This window comes from Prionailurus viverrinus, chromosome B1 (genome assembly GCF_022837055.1).
Source record: "Prionailurus viverrinus isolate Anna chromosome B1, UM_Priviv_1.0, whole genome shotgun sequence".
NCBI classification, from domain to species: Eukaryota; Metazoa; Chordata; class Mammalia; order Carnivora; family Felidae; genus Prionailurus; species Prionailurus viverrinus.
This window is the reverse complement of record NC_062564.1, coordinates 174,550,108-174,566,440: the sequence shown is the minus strand read 5'-3', so window position 1 is coordinate 174,566,440 and position 16,333 is coordinate 174,550,108. Positions and strand designations below refer to the sequence as shown.

The 16,333-nt window shown below is 47.0% G+C and overlaps 1 protein-coding gene across 6 annotated transcripts in view; it reads left to right on the top strand.

The window, feature by feature from the left end:
• TBC1D1 (TBC1 domain family member 1) overlaps positions 1–16,333 on the top strand; it is a 225,515-nt gene that overhangs the window by 184,540 nt on the left and 24,642 nt on the right. For all 6 annotated transcript variants that reach the window (XM_047855658.1, XM_047855657.1, XM_047855656.1 and 3 more), the window contains 2 exons: positions 828–989; positions 6,647–6,805. In XM_047855658.1, the coding sequence (XP_047711614.1) occupies positions 828–989; positions 6,647–6,805 (321 nt within the window). The remainder of the gene's footprint in view (positions 1–827; positions 990–6,646; positions 6,806–16,333) is intronic.

Below are 16,333 nucleotides of genomic sequence, written 5' to 3'. Positions count from 1 at the left end.
GAGGCCTGTGTACTGGCTCATTTAGCTGGGCAATGCTATGTGTTGTCAAGATCTGAGACCTGAGGTGGGATGGATTTGGGGGCTCACGACATCACCACTGTGTTGAAATAGTATATCATGGTTTTAGGTGGGAGTGAAGTTGTCAGAGTTAATCCCGAGAATCATCAATTTAAACTTTTCCTTTATCAATTCCCTGCCTCTCCCCCTGCCCAACCCCAGTTTGGTAATCCAGGTATAATTCTTAAGGCAGTTTAAGCTGAATAAAGTTGGTGGGAAATAACAACTACCTTCGTACATTTGGGGCGATGTCATATGAAAGGGAAGATTTATTCTGTTGAGCTGCAGGAAGCAGAAACATGACGAGGTAGAGGCTACCTAAGAAGGTTTGGCTCTAAATAGGGAGGAACTGTCCTTGGAGAGGCTCTCCTGGTTCAGATGAAGAAATTGTGTTCATCTCTAACCATGCCAGGCACCAGGAATCTTAACGCATAGCTCCTGTCCTTAAGATGTTTGCAGTTTAGTAGGGTAGCTGTGAAGATTGATAGAACTAGACAGGTATGGGATATATTTTAGTAGTGGAGCCAACAGGTTTCTTGGGGCAGGGCGGGGCGTTGTGCAGGGGTCAGAGAAATAAATCAAGGACACCTATTAGGCATACTCAGCTTTTTCTAAGGTAAGGAAAATGAGGTGGCGCAGGAACAGTGACTTTAGTCTGGACCTGTCAGCTTGGCTGTAACTGCTCACCATTCCAGTAGCGATGCTAGATGCTAGGAAATGAAGACTTGTAGCCATAGCATTCTCTAACACTCTTGCATGATCTCTTCTAGCCTCTGAAAGCGATTTGCTGAACAAGCGCCTAAAGCTTGATTATGAAGAAATCACTCCTTGTCTTAAAGAAGTGACCACAGTGTGGGAAAAGATGCTTAGCACGCCAGGAAGATCAAAAATTAAGTTTGACATGGAAAAAATGCATTCGGCTGTTGGGCAAGGTAAGCTTTATGGGGAATCCATCCCGCCATCCTTACCTCCCATTGATGTTGGGAAGAGGTATGGAATAAAAAAACATTAAAGCCCAATTTTGGTGGCTGTTTCTCTCGTAGTTACCACACCTTTCTGTAGTCTGTTTCCACATATCTTAATTTGTGTGAGTTTCATCACCTTTCATGATTCCTCTTAATTAATTAAAATGCCCAGAAGCCTAGGAAGCAGGAAGAAGATAGGAAAACAGGGCTTAGTTGCCTACAAACTGGGTAATGATGACATACCTAAGTTAGATGGTAAAGCAAAAACTGATTGCATGGCTTCTCTAGGGAAACAACACAGTTTTATGCACAGACTTCGGACAGGTCGTCCCAGGTTTAGATCCCAGCCCTACTGATTTGCCAGGTGATCTTAGGCGAGTGACTTAGCCTCTCTGAGTTCCACTTTCCCTGTTTGTGAGGTGTGGGCGATGACAGTGATTGCTGTGAGCAGTAAAAAAGCTGATACCTGGAAGCACACTGCACATCCCTGCTACCCTGGAGGGCCCGGGTGGGTAGGCGGTGTTTGTGGGTTTTTAGTGTGGTGTACTGACAGTGTGCCAGTCCACACTGCTACTGGCCTAAGAATAGGACTTGGGACTAAACATTTAGAAACTTTTCCAGTAATTTGACAAGGGTGATCAAAAAAAAAAAGTGGACTTGTCTTTTATCAGTCTTTTTTTTCTGTTTCGTTTTTATATAAATTCATTTTTACTGTATTTTATAAAAGTATCAGCAGTGGATTGGAACATTTTAAAAGAAAACAAAAAACTGGTTCTTCACAAATAGTTTGAGTAGCTCCATTTTACAGCTTAACTTTGATGATTATTAGTGATCAAGTAAAACAACCATTTCTTTTAAATAAATGTATATTAGCATCTGCTGGCAAGATCAGAGACCTTTGGAGTCTAATTTTAGTGGTTATCAAGTTCTGGTCAGTTTAGTCAAGAACAACCAAGAATTCAGACAAAGCAGTTCAAATATGTATGAAGCTTAGTTTTCTTCTGTGGACTTTGTTAGCAGCTCAGCAGAAGAAGTTACATACACAGTGTTACTTATCTCAAGAGAGTGAGTGGGCCAAAGCATTTACTCCTACTGTAGTCTGTGGGCATTATTTAACCTTTATCTGAACTTGACTGTGTCACTTTCAGTAATAATATGTAGTGATTGCTAGTCACGACTTTCCCCTTTCTATGGATAAGGAAACATGACTCTGTTGTAATGGGCCCAGGGCCTGTTCACACACCCATCTCCTGGAGTTCTCACCACCACACAGCACTACCTGTGGTTGGACCTGCCTCGGCAGTGCTCTCCTCAGCAGAAGTGTGGTGGGTGGTGAGGACTCAGACTCTTAATTGGCCAGCAGCTTCCCGTGTGACCTTGGGCAGGTGTCCTCGCCCTCTTGGGCTCCAGCCTTCTGGCAGCTAGAGTGAGAGGCATAGACCCTACAGAGGGTCTCACAACTCTCTTCCAGTTCTCACGTTCTTTTGCCCCTAGTGATTGCTGGAGGCTTACCATTGCACCAAGTGGCCCCAGATTGCCGTTTGGAAAAGGGAGAAAGCAGAGAAAAGAAGGACTCTGTTCTTTCCCTTTTCACTATTGACTATATGATGGTCTTCAGGTGGCTTTGCTTGTACAAAAGGTAAATCGCATGGGTCTGTGACAGCTGTTCTGAATGTTTGAGTTTCTTAGAAACCGGCACCTGGAGATACTGGTTTTTGTTATGTATTTGACAAGAGGGAACTGATGGAAACACTCCAGGCATCTGGAACCTGTGTAGTGAACTTTGGGATAGGTGATTATACAGTTTGTAAACTGAGATGAGCTGAGGCTAACCCTCTTGTGTCCACTGACATGGTCATATCATACCTTCTGTGGCGGAAACTCTATTTCTAACTGCACAAGGGGCTTTTTCAGTTATTCGGCTGGTTTTAACACATAAGATGTAATGACTCCAAACAAATGCCCACAGTCCCATCTTGTAGCTCAGAATAAAAAACGAGATTAAGGGGGGGTCAGAACCACCCCTTTGGCCTCTTAGGTAGAGGCCAAGTTACTACAGAGACTTTGAAAGAGAAGATAGTCCCTGTGTGGGTGATGAGGCCCTTCCTCTTAATGGTCTGAGGACCCCTAAGTGATGGAAAAAGGGATCTATAAGGCTTCCAAGTTAAAATTGGATCAGAGCAGCAGGATTAGTGTGTCAGCTTAGGAGAAGGAAGAATAATTCTGTAGAGCTTTAAATAACTCAAAGCTTAGTTTGGGTTTAAATGATTTCACTGAAGATAGCAAGGTAGAGCTTTGTGAACCGGAGTATACTTTTCTAGGATTGAGATTGCGAAGAGGGCACCTCAGCAGTTGGCAGTTCTGGCCAGATGCAAACACTGCTTACCTGTGATCCAGCAATGCTACATGTAGAAACCTGTTCTAGAAATTAACCAGTCAAAAATGTACTGCAGTAGGAAGAATGCATATTATGGCATTGTGTAGCCAGTAGCTAAAACAGAACCAGAAACTCCTGCCATGTGACTGCCCTGTGCCATAGTCCTCGAAAATGACACAGTAGATTTGTATTTACTGGTGTAAGAGATGTGTGAGATAAGTCAATGAAAAAAAAATACTGTATGGTCTCATGTACAGTTGTATATTTCTGTATGCACATAGTGTGTGACACATGCATGACACAATTGCACATATCTGAGTAATAGGATGACCATACATCTGGTTTACCTGGCACAGCCCTGGTTTACAGCTTGTCCCAGTGAAATAATAAATAGCCTTCCTCTCTGCTTTCAAATGCTTCCTGCTTTGGCGTGGTGAATTATGTGTTCACTCTAGTTATGAGTGAGTGGTTTTTCACTTTCTTTATACCTTTTGCATTTTTAGAAGGGCTTTTTTTTTTTTAAGTGGTGAGCACAAATTACTCTTGAAGTCAGTAAAAATAAAAAGGTGTTTATATTCAGGGGGAGAGTGGCCTCCTGTCCACCCGGAACCCTGCCTGCAGGCCCAGGGTACGAGTGGAGGCAAAACTGAGCATGGGGAAGGCTGTTCCAGTCCTTCTCAGCAAAAACATTGGCTCCACTTTGCATGACTCTTTGTTTTTAAATCACAAAACCTAAGCTCTCTTAAATACGAGAATATGTGGTACTGTCCAATGACACAAGCGATATTCTCTTCTTCCAAAAAATAAACGTCTGATAAGATAATGGGAATGATTTAGTAATAAGAGGAAATTGGTTATCTCATACCTTGGGAAAATATCCCAGTTTGAAAATAATAGTTTGTGAAAAAGCCCCACTATAAATCACTTAACATGGTGACTGTTTTTCAGGCCACATTTACTTCTATTATAGTTTGAAATGTTAAGGGCTTGTGTGCGTGTGCACACACACACACACACACACACACACACACAATGATATTCTTCGAAGCAGGGAGAGAGGAATGGAGTAATCTAAAAAGGCAGATGTCAGGGTGTGTTAGTTTCCTGTTGCTTCCGTAACAAATTATTACAAAATTGATGGCTAAAACAGAAATTTTCTTCTCACACTCCTGGAGGCTAGAAGTCTGGGGTCAGGGTGTGGGCAGGGATGCACTGGGCATCCCTTGGCTTGTGGCTGCGTCACTGTGCTCTCTGTCTCCATGATCACATTGCCTGCTCTTCTCGTCTTCTCTGTGTCTCTTGTAATGACACACGTCATTGGATAGAGGGCCCACTTGCATCATAAGGATGCTGATCTCATTTTCAGACCTTAATTATGTCTACAAAGACTTTTTTTCCAAATCATGTTCACAGGTTCCAGGGGTTAGGATGCAGACACACATCTTTGGGGGCCACCATTCAACCCACATGATCCTTTCGTGGAAGGATCATGAGATTAATGCCAAGACCAGCATTTAGAGAGGGTGTGAGTTGTGGTCACAGTGAAGTGTGGCCCTGTATTTCTCCCACAGGCTCGCCTTTTTTGTTTTCTTTTACAACTGGGCTGTGTAAGGGAAAAGTCAAATTGCTTACCGTACCCAGGATATTTCTAGGAGATGGCTGAGTGATTGTTCTAAATAGTTCCTTGTGGATCTGGTAATAAATGAAATTGACCACTATGTGGTTCGGATCCACAAATGATGATTTCATTATTAACCGCCAGGCAAGAACACAAAATATATGTTCTCTGGTCCCCACCCGAGTAGCAGCTTGCTGACTGCTCTGACAGAGACGACAGTCCCTCCCTCTGCTCTGCTCCTACCCAGCTGAGTGATCTCGGCTGAGGGACCTGTTCCTGTGGGCTTCAGCTTCCTTGTCTTTACCAGGAAAGGTCATCATCCAGTGTCCCTCAGCGGGTTGTGGGGACGACGATGACGCAGTACTTAGGATGGCGACAGCACCTGGCAACCTCGTGCTGGTCTAACCTGCCGCTGCTGTCTTGCCAAGGGTACAGACTTCCGTCAGATGTGGCCAGTCGAAAACCAGGAAAACTGTCTTCCTGGGCAGACGCTCTGATGAGCAGGAAAGTGTTCAAAGCGGTCCCATTTTTTCGTGGAAGGAAGGAGACCTCAGTCCCTCAATCAGAGGCTCCTTTTCTCTCCAGAGGACTCCTGTCAGAGACGAGACGGATCTGGTGTCTTACTCTGCAGGCTCCCTTGTCTCCCCATTTCTACATTCGGGCCTTGTAACAGCTTAATGGTGAACCCAAAAGTTCTGAATCAAAACTGTCAATATTCCTGCAAAGTTTGCCTTAAATGACGTCATTGGCTTTAAGAGAACTTCTCCTAGTTTCAGAGGACATTTTTAATCACGTTGCGTAGTCAAATCAGTTGTACTGAAAACGTGGAATAGAGGCTCTCGGGTGGCTTTTCTTGTTTTCCCGTCCCAGTTGAATGCTGCCCGAGGCACGTTTGTGTGGACGGCGGCCAGTCCGGCCTCTTGTCCCTTTCTTAGCCCACCTTGTAGACGGTGTCTAATCCGTATTCCCCAATTAGGCTGCCCCTCCCCAGCTCAAAAACATTCCGGGGTTCCCCAGAGCTGCCACATAAAGTGCAGGTAGCTTGCCTTTTACTTCGCCTCTAATAAATCCCTTCCCCCTTCCCACTGCCACCTGCCCCCACCACACATGCGCCCTGCACCCGAGGCAGAGAAACACGGAGAGTTTTCTTCCTCCGACGTGTCTTCTCTCTCCCTTACCCTTCCCACAGTCTTACATCTTGGCACAAGTGAAGGATTCTGTGAAATCTTGCCATCCTTCGTCTGAACCCTCGTATGAGACAACCTTTTGCATTGTAGTTTTACACGCCTGGGAGTCTTTCCCTCGAACATTAATTGGCACCAGATGGGGGCTCGTATTCATCAGCTTATCCACCCCCCCCCCCCAAGTGTAGCACAGTCCGAACATCATATATATTTGAAAGCCGTAAGGAAAGTGCAAGGGGCCAGGGAGGGGTGGGGAGGACGGGGGTGTGGAGGAAGGAAGGAAGGGGAGCAGGTAGGACAAAATTTTAGTTGTTTCCTTTCCCTTTCGACGCTGCTAATTCATATGAAACAAGAGGTTGTCAATGGAGTGAAACCTAACTCATTTTTATTATTATGTCGTACTCTGAGCATAAAATCTCTCTGTTTCCTGCCCCTTCTCCTGAAGGTGTGCCACGTCATCACCGGGGGGAGATCTGGAAATTCCTAGCAGAGCAGCACCACCTCAAACACCAGTTTCCCAGTAAGCAGCAGCCAAAGGACACGCCATACAAAGAACTCTTGAAACGGCTCACCTCCCAACAGCACGCGATTCTTATTGACCTCGGTAAGTCTGCATTTGGTTCGACACGAAAATGGAAGGTCCACTCACTTGAAAAGTCTGGAGAGACCGTGTGAGTTATTTAGTGATCCGCCTTTAGGTTTAGCAATCAAAATTTACTGCTGAGACATTCAATTGGAAAAGCCCTGGAGTAATCACAGCTGCCTGGAGTCATGTACTTGAAAGTGTATAAAAAGTCTCTCTCTCTGTTGTTGACTCCGCTCTGCACGAAGGCTCTGCTCGTGATCATCGTTCAGTTCAGTAATTCAGATACTGATAGGCAGTTTTATCATCAACCAAAGGAACGTCCTGGAAAACAGAAGTGTCCATACCAAGGCTTGGTCTAATCACAGGAGCCGCCCCCTGGTCTTTACTAATTACAAACAGCACTTACGAGAAAAATTGTGGAAAGCAGTTTGTGGGTGGGTTGTGGGCTATTTTGTTTTGGAAACGGGGTGGCACCTGGTCTCTTGAACAGTGTTAAAAATGCTAAGATGGACACAGTGTATTGGCTGTATCCGCAGGTGCCCCGGTGAAGGACTCGTGGAATTGGGATGTAGCTGTGGTATATGAAAGAGCCCCTGACCTGTCCGTGGCCGTGGGTGCAGGTGGGGTGCATCCTCGTCTGTCCCCACGTGGCAGGAGCTCGGCCCTGTGGCTTTTAGAGGACATGGTCCTGCTTCCGGAACGTCCATCCCGGCTGCTGCTGCCACCAAGGGCGCCCGAGGGTCCGTCTGTGCTTTGGGCCCCGCAGTGGCCGTGCAGTAGCCGGGAGGCGAGGATATTTCCCAGTAATCTGGGGTGTGATCTAGATCAGACAGCATCGAGTCTTATCGGTCTGGCCACAGAGCAGATTAAAAGGTCAACTGCATAAAAGTTCTTCATTAGGTCCGAGCTCAGATGTCACCTCTGAGAAACTGTGCCTTCAGATGATGAGGTGCTGCTGCTAAGCCTCTCTGTCCCGTTCCATGATACTTACACATTCATTATTGTTCCAATTACTGTTGTTACTTAAAGCTACTATGTAACTTTACCTTGAGCCAAATGCTGTGTAAAGTTACTTAACTCGCCTTCTTTAGTTTTCACACCAGGACCAGCTACCTAGTGTTCTATCTCTGTTGAGAGTTGAGAAGATTGAAACACTGAGAGACCTTAAGTAACTTGCTTAAAGTAACACATCTGGTGTGCTGCTGAGCAGTGTGGCTGCAGGGCCTTTGCCCTCTACCCCTCCCTCCCCAGCCAGTGTCCTCAGTGAATGGGCAGCGCCTTCCTACTGCCCTTCTCTAATGCCATGCTCTGCGGGCTGGACTGGGGCTGATGTACCTTCCTACCCCCAGCTCCTGGGACAGAGCCCGTCACGTAGTAGGTGCTGAGAAGTCTGAGCTGCTGAACAGGAGCCACCACACTGGCATGCCACTCTCACATGGCCCCCGTAACGGCCCTGGGAAATGGGCCCTGTATCCTCTTAAGAAATGAGGAAACTGAGGCACAGAGAGGTCCGCTCTCGACCATAGACACACAGTTAACTGGCAGGACCTCACCCCACTGTGGCTGTGTGCCACAGTAAGGCCCCTCTGTCCTGAGGCCCTCTGAGCCCAGGATCCCCATGTGTTCCTGTGGAAATGGCTGGCCGGGTGAAGGGTGATGCTGACAGACCATGATGACTCTGTGGGGACAGTGTACAAGGCGTGGGGCTGGAGCCCGTTTGGCCCACTGACCCCAAGGAAAGCAGTTTTGTGACCTGGCAGCTGTGTTTGCTGATGTGATGAGTAACAGAAAAATGACACTGTGTTCCTATCACGTGAAATGAAGTGAAAAATAAATCGAGAGTAGGAGGTGGAAGGGGGTGGGAGGCACAGCCGTTTTCTGCATCTGCCCCCCACTCCACGGTGGGGTGGGAGGAGGAGGCGGGACCATGTTCTCCCTTCTTCAGTAAAGATGTTCCCTTCTCTGTCTCCTGGTGCTCTCCTGTACTCACTTTTCTGCAGATGGGAAAGAGAAGGCCAGGTCAGCTCAAGGGCCTGGGGTGGGGGTGCCGCCCCTGCTGTGAGCCCACTGCAGCCTGTCCTCCGGTCATCACTGGGCTTGTGAGAGTTGAGACGCTGCCTTTTCTCGTTCACGGGCAGGGCCAGGCTGCACTCACATCCTCGGGTCCCTGCCTGTCTCCCAGCACCCCCTCGCACCCCCAGAGGCCGGCTGCAGCCACCCTCCCCGACCGCACTGGCTGCCTCTCTGCCTCACCTCTTTCCCAGTCCTGGCCTGGCCTCTACTGCGGGCCCTCCGAATGCAAGCCCAAGGCCTGAAAAAGCTCTTTCCAGCAGTGCGTCTTCAAGAAACCTCTGTGCGTGTCTCCGGGTTTTATCCAGGGAGCCTTCCAGAGCCAGACTGCCCTCCTGACTTGAGCTGGGAAGACCACCCAGCGGTGGGCCCCGGCATGCAGCCCACGGGCTCTGCTCAGTCGGGTTTCAGGGAGCGCTCACGCGGGAGTTCTAGCAGACTTTGCCCCTGCTTCCCCCTCACTCCTTGCCAAGGGGCAGCGTGTGCCCACCTAGTTGTTTAGTCTATACTCTCTATTTAGTCTGCACTGTGGCTAACGCGAGGCCTAGTAAAGGTGTGCAGTGCTGCCCAAAAACAAATCCGTATTTCAGTTTTTCCTGGAAGGCGGCATCTTTATCCTGGCCACAACAGAATGCCTGTTGATTGGGGTATTTTGGAACTTCATGGGTTTTTGTTTTCCTGCCGCTTGCTTTATTTTCTGAAATGAGCTGCTAATGTAATCAGCTTTTTATAAGATTTTTCCCTGCAAAGAGTAAGAATAATAGGTAGTCAGGCAGTTTCATAGTTTATAAAACATATTGCTTAACCTTGTCGGGTTTCAACTTTACACAACACTATGTGAATGTGGACACATATTATTTCCACTTTAGAGATGATAAACGAAGCCCAGAGAGGTCGTGTGCTTTGTCCCAGTTACAAGCTGCTCGGTGGCAGAAAGTTCTGGAACCTAGGTCATCTTAGTGTCTGTATCGTGTCCCTTCCAGGACACTCTGTAGCTTCTGTCTTTCTTGGATCTGCCTCCCACCTGCCAACACAGCTTCCCCACCTTAGGGATGACCACACCCAGCCCAGGGAAAATAGAGCAGAGGATGCTTAGCGAATCATTCTTAGTTCAGGAACCTGCCCCAGCCTCTTAAGCCTGGTTCCACCTACAGTAATTCGTGCTGCCCCCAGGTAATTGCAGCTTTTCTCTTCTCTGGCTCTCCCTACTGAGTAGACCACATGACAACCAACGTCCTGCCTTCTGGCTGTGCCTGTCACTCTGGTCACGGCCACACTTAAAAGCTGCCGGTGACAGTGAGCAGCTAGCTGGAGACCCCCTTCACTCTCCCTTCCTCGGCCTTCTACCATTTCAGGGCTCCTGTCCCTGGCATCCCAGCCTGGATACCTTTCAGCACTCAGAACGTGCACCTACGAGGCTCTCCATCCTCTCCCCTGATAGGAGGGATTTAGCCAGAACAAAATGTGAACCGGTAATCCGAGAACACAGATAGAAACTGCTCCCGATCCTCCCCCACATCAATTACTTGTTTTATTAATCTGTGTTCTATAGGTTAGTAAAGCGGTGGCATAGCTTATATACTCCACAGAGGTCTAGTGAGTCTTTGGTGACCAGTAATAGTATTTTTGAGGGACTTCGAGTCTTTTTTTTTTTTTTTTTTTTGAGAGAGAGAGAGAGAGAATATCCCAAGCAGTCTCCATGCTCTCAGCACAGAGCCCAACATGGGGCTCAGTCCCACCAACCATGAGATCATGACCTGAGCTGAAATCAAGAGTCAGACGCTTAACCAACTGAGCCACCCAGGTGCCCCTGATGGACTTCCAGAGACCCTTCATCAGTGACACCTACACGGGGTTAGCCATGCCCGTGCTGCAGCGAGAGGCAAAGGCAGGTATCCACGGACATGGTGGGGTCCACGATCCAGCATGGGAGCTGTCGTACTGATTTTTGCTTCCACTTAACATATTGTAACCAAAGGTGTAAAGCCTGCCCGGTATCTTGAAGAAAAGGAGCTGTAATCCAAGTGTTATAAAAAAGAATTTTCTCCTTGCTTTTTTAGAATCCATAAAAGATGAGGAGGAGAAGAGCCTCCAGAGTGAAGGATGAGCCGAGAGTGTTTAAGAAGACTAAATATAGAAGGGCAGACAGGGTTTTCCCTTCTCCTTCCCTCTTTGGTATTTGCCTCACTTGGCCGTGCCACAAAAGCTGAGTGCTGTGCGCTTTTGGTAGGAAATGGGGTTGTTCGTTAGCAGAGGATGGGTGCTGGTAGCCGTTTCATTTTTGGGTTGAAGTCCTGTGTGAGAAGCTAAAAAGCGTTAATGGCAAAACCCAGAAAAGTAGCTAGAATTTGTTGCACAGCAGTCTTGCTATGTAACACTCCTCTGTGTCCAGTTGGGGACTTGGGCAGGATGGAGGTCAGATGAACAGTCACAGCTCAACAGTCACAGCACCAACGGCTACATGCATAATTTCAGCAGGTCTGTCCTTGGCTCTGGTATTATCCTTGGCTCTGGTATTATCAAGACCACATTATGGGAACGTATTGATCCCCGAAATAGCATATTGATCACTCTTGAACCTCAGAGTGACAGGACTAAATGTGGATGTGATACAGCGGGGTGGCTTCATGTCTCCCTCTATTCTTCAAGCCAGTCACCGGTGTGCTGGCAAACAGCTCCCCCAAACCCCTCAAAAGGAGGCCTGATGATAGAATTTGCAGATTTCCACAGTGTAAATGGGCTAATTTTAAGCCACCCACTTGAGGTCACTGATTGTGGAATTTAGCAGAGATGTGCACAGACACGGGAGGAGCCAGTTCTAACAGTCACTGGACCCAGCCAAATGTTTCCTAAAAATAATCTGCATACAGAAGATGCACTCTGTATGCACTCTCCCCACTCTGCCCCCGTGTCATTCAGTAGTCATTCCACAGATGCTTTTTGAGCACCTGGTACATTCCATGCCTTCTCAGAAAGACACATTCTAGCGGGGAAGACCAACATGAAACAACCGATGACCAAATTATTTCATTAAAATTGTGAGGAGTTGCGCAGAGCATATCTTTTCTCCAGTATTTCTCAAATTCGGCTCAGAGCTAAAACGCGACCATTTCAGAAGACCTTGGGATCACAGCTGTCATCAGGGAAGGAGCCTTGGAGATCATTCAGTTGTTAGGGTTACTGTTCCTTGTGCAGATGAGGAAGCTGAGAGGCAGAGGGTCACGTCAGAGTGCTGGTTTGCCAGTACCACCCCCTGGAGACACAGGAGTCGCCAGGTCCCTTGTGGAAGCAGCGAAGAAAGAAACTTGTCAATTGCAGACCGAATAACTTTGCAGGTGGCCTGGTGTGTGAGAGATCACTGGCCTCCCGTAGCAGCTGCAGTGAAGTAAACCAATGCTGAGGGGCTCATGGGTCTCCCCAGGATTAAGTCAAGTGAGCTGTGGAGAGAGTTGGGCAGGACACTCTTGACACTGGAATGGTATTTCTCCCGGAACCAGGCACGGGTCACCTGAGGATCCCTTGAAGGCCTTGTGAGAAACACACATTCCTGAGGTCACCGTCCCCGATGGGCCACTGAAGAAGACTTTTCTAGATGAAGGCCGGGAGTGTGCATGTTTACAAGTGCTTGGATGATTCAGATGTCATTAGTGTTTGGAAACTGCTGGGAGAAAGCCCATCTTCACCCTCAAAGTGACAGAGAAGGAAAGATTCATCCTGGAAAACCATCCCTTAGCAGGGTCAACACTTAGACTGTTGAGCACTACATGAAATTAAGTTGTAGGTCATTTAGAAATACGTCTGAATTGTGGGTCTCCTTCTAGGTCTTTCCAGCACGCGTCACCACGTAGACGTATGAGACACAAAATCATTCCATGTCTTTTTAATACAAATAAGGAGTTTCTTTCTGTTCATATTTGACTCTGGTCACTCAGCAGTCTCCTCGCTCTATATGTGAGGGACACCCTGCCCTAGAGAGAAATCTGAAGGCCTACGTTTCTCTACTTCATAGCAGATGATAAAATGGTGTTTAAAGAGGCAGGTACTGTAGCCTGATGCATGTGCAGGAAGGAAGGGCTTCACAGTTTTTACCCCGTTTCCCTCAGGGTTGGCAGGAGCAAGGTACTTTTCCCAAGCCGGAGTCTTTCTTTCAGTGCTCAGTATGCTGTTCCTGGGCAGGCGGGTGGGCGGGCAGGCGGGTGCAGCTTCTACCCTTCTCACTGAGTCAGACCCTTCTTCTAGAATCTGCACAGACTTTGAACAAACATGCATGGTAAGCAGCATTTTACTTGTAGTTAATAATGTGCGTAGTGAGCAGTGAGGTCCAAGGGGCTAAACAAGTCCTGATGTGTGCACTGCCCAAGACTCCAGTCACCAGCAGCAGATTAACATGCAGATACGTGGTCTTTATAAAATGCAGGGCTCTTTCCTGGTGCTGACTTAGTACCTTCTAAATGGGGTTGGAGGGTTGCAGCACTCAGTACCGGATTACGTGAATGCAGATGCAGATTCTCCAGGAACGTTTTTAATTGGCCTGGTCCATTTTCTGCTCACCAGGCTCGCCTCCTCCCTTCCCTCCCTCTCCTGGGTGTGTACTCAAGAGCGTGGGTGAGCTGCGGTGTTCTTTTAAAAGAACCATGATAAACACATACCTATAAACATACCATTATGAACAATGCATTTTCCAAAATAAAAGAAATTTGGAGGCACTGTTTTATGTTTTAACGTCTGGATAAATAGAATTAACTGATTCTCATTTTTGTTTCTGCATTTAATCTGTTGTGTTTATGTTGTTTGAAACACACTATCTATGCCAACCTTGCATAGATAGATATATAGCTGGAAAAGGGAGGAAGGACCACATGGACCCTCGAAGACCGACCATACATTGAGAACTATTGACCTAGAAACATGTAATGTAGGGAAACAGCGTCCCCCCAAATAGAATTCAGTACATAGACTGCACTACGAAGTCAGATGGGCAGTCCTTCTTCTTGTCCCTTTAGTCAAGAGCTTAAGACCAGAAGCTTGTGACTGTCCCTACTTAGGAGTCGGTGCGGGGGCCTCTCTTGCTGTGCCTAGTCCCAGACGCTGTGAGACAGGAAATGGCATTGGGAATGGCATTGGGAACACTGGGATGTTTGTTGCAGCTCAGTCAGGTTTGTGTGGACGGTTTCTTGCATAAAGAAAATCAGTGGCAGCTTCTGACACTGCAACATGGGAGACTAGACCAGTCTGGGTAATTCCTGAAGATCTGGAAGTTTGGGGCTCTCTGGTGTTTTGGTGAATCTAGATGGTGATGCTGTTTATTCCTATTTTTATTTGGAATTGTTATTAGCGTTCAGTTCCACGTGTTGATGAAATTCTAAATTCCATGGAAATCAGTTGCTAGGCCTGTACTTTGCCTCAGAAGTTTGTTAGAACATGAGGTTTTTACACTTAGATGGAACCTTATAGTCAGTAGAGAAAAAGTTGTGCCTCTACCTTGAAAGAGAAGTTGTGCATTTTTGCTACAGAGCTGTTGTGTGTATGCTTTTTTTTTTTTCCTCCTGTCTTGGTTGGAAGCTGGGTTTTTGTATGTTTTCCGTGTGGTAGATCTGAGGACCATTGCCCATGCTTGAGCACCATTAATTGCACCCACTTGTGTGGGGCATTGAACATGTATGTACTCCCAGCCCCACAAAGTATGCATTCTGCCCTTTAAAGAAGAGGAAAATGTGTGTCAGACGGGTTTGGTGGTCCATTCCGAGCTACACATGCTGCGGTTGGAATTGTGGGCTACTCCTCTGCACTTGACCACGCTGCCTCATGGACAGATCCACATAGGAACATTTTCTCTCCATTCATCAGAGCTCATCTGTCATGTTTTATGTAAGACACTCAGATAAGTTCTACATTGTGGTTGTATTGTTTTGTTTTTTTCTCCACTATTAAAAATGGGAAGGATAACACCTCTTGTTGAGGTTGCATGGGTGAATTAAGACTGAGCCTGAGAACCAAGTTCTGTCCGTCCCGGTCCAAGATGTGCACCCTACCCCACACACGTGTTACCTTTCCTTTCCTTCCCTTTTTGTGAAGTTTCCGAGGGCCTAAAATAAAACCTAATTGTTCCTCACAAGTGGCCCCTAGCTTTCTACTTCCTACCTGGTCCCTTCTGTATGGGTAATTACCCTGTTTTCACTTTCATAAAAGTGAGTCCTCCAGGGGAACCTGTGTGGCTCAGTCAGTAAGTGTCTGACTCTTGATTTTGGCTCAGGTCATGATTTCACGGTTCATGAGATTGAGCCCCATGTTGTGCTCTTTGCAAATAGTGTGGAGACTGCTTGGGATATATTCTCTCTCTCTCTCTCCCTCTCTAAATAAATAAATAAATAAATAGATAAATACATACATACATACATACATACATTAAAAAACATTTTTAAAAGTGAGTCCTCCGGGAACAAGGTTGAATAATGAATAGCGCTTGCTAAGCCAAATTCAAGCATTTGGAAGCAGAAGGGTACTTTCTCTTAAAAATATTCTGTGATGTATTTTCTCACCTAATTTGTTGTAAATTGTGATAGAAATTAACACAGGTCTATAGTCCTAGATCTGTAATTCCAAAACCCAAAAGACTGATGAAAACCAAAAGTTTTTCTGTAACTCCTTTTTTGGCAGAACGTCATGAGTCCTGGACTCTTTGGAGGCAAAGTTTGACTCAAACTGCCATGAGGCCTTTCATAGACTTTGCTGTTCTCCTTAGTGTGGCTTTGCATTAGTATCGCTGCAGTATCGTAAGTGTGATGATGCTGCGATCCTCAGCCCCGCTTGCTAGGGTTACGTAACGTACAACCGATGTGTCACCTTTCTAAAATTCAGACTCTGAATTGTGAAATGCATTTCCTTCAAGGGTTTTGGTTGAGCGACTGCAGAACTATACTGAGTTGGTTCCATTTATGAGGTTCTCCAAGCTTTATAGGTCCCAATAGGAATTTGCCCCACCCTCTACCCTGTCTGCTCTTCCTGATTAGTTCTTCATTTTGATGACTCACCTGGTTTCCCAGGCTAGAAACGCCGCGGCCTGCTCTCTGCTCTCTCCTCAGTCTAAGCCTGTCCCGAGAGTAAGTCCAGAGTCCAGTGCTGGTCACACTGCCCCACCACTGCTCTCCCGGGTAAGGGCCTGTGACCGGTCCCTGGCTCGTGTCCGGGCTGACGTCCTCTGGCCCTTGCCTGCCCTGGGTTGTTTTGCAGGCCGGCTCCTGGAGTTTTCTTTAGCGAGGAATCATGTCTCTGACCCCTCAGTGACCTGCTGACTCCATGGCCCTCACACGGCCCATGGGCTAAGCCTGCTTTCCAAGCCCTTTGCTTACAGGCCCTGCTCTTAACTCTCCCGTTCTCTCTCCTGATGGGCCGACCCCAGACTTGGGGGTCCTGCTTGTGTGATCGCTGCTGCCTGCGTGCTTTCCCCACCGGCCTGCTTGGTTCACACCTGTTTCC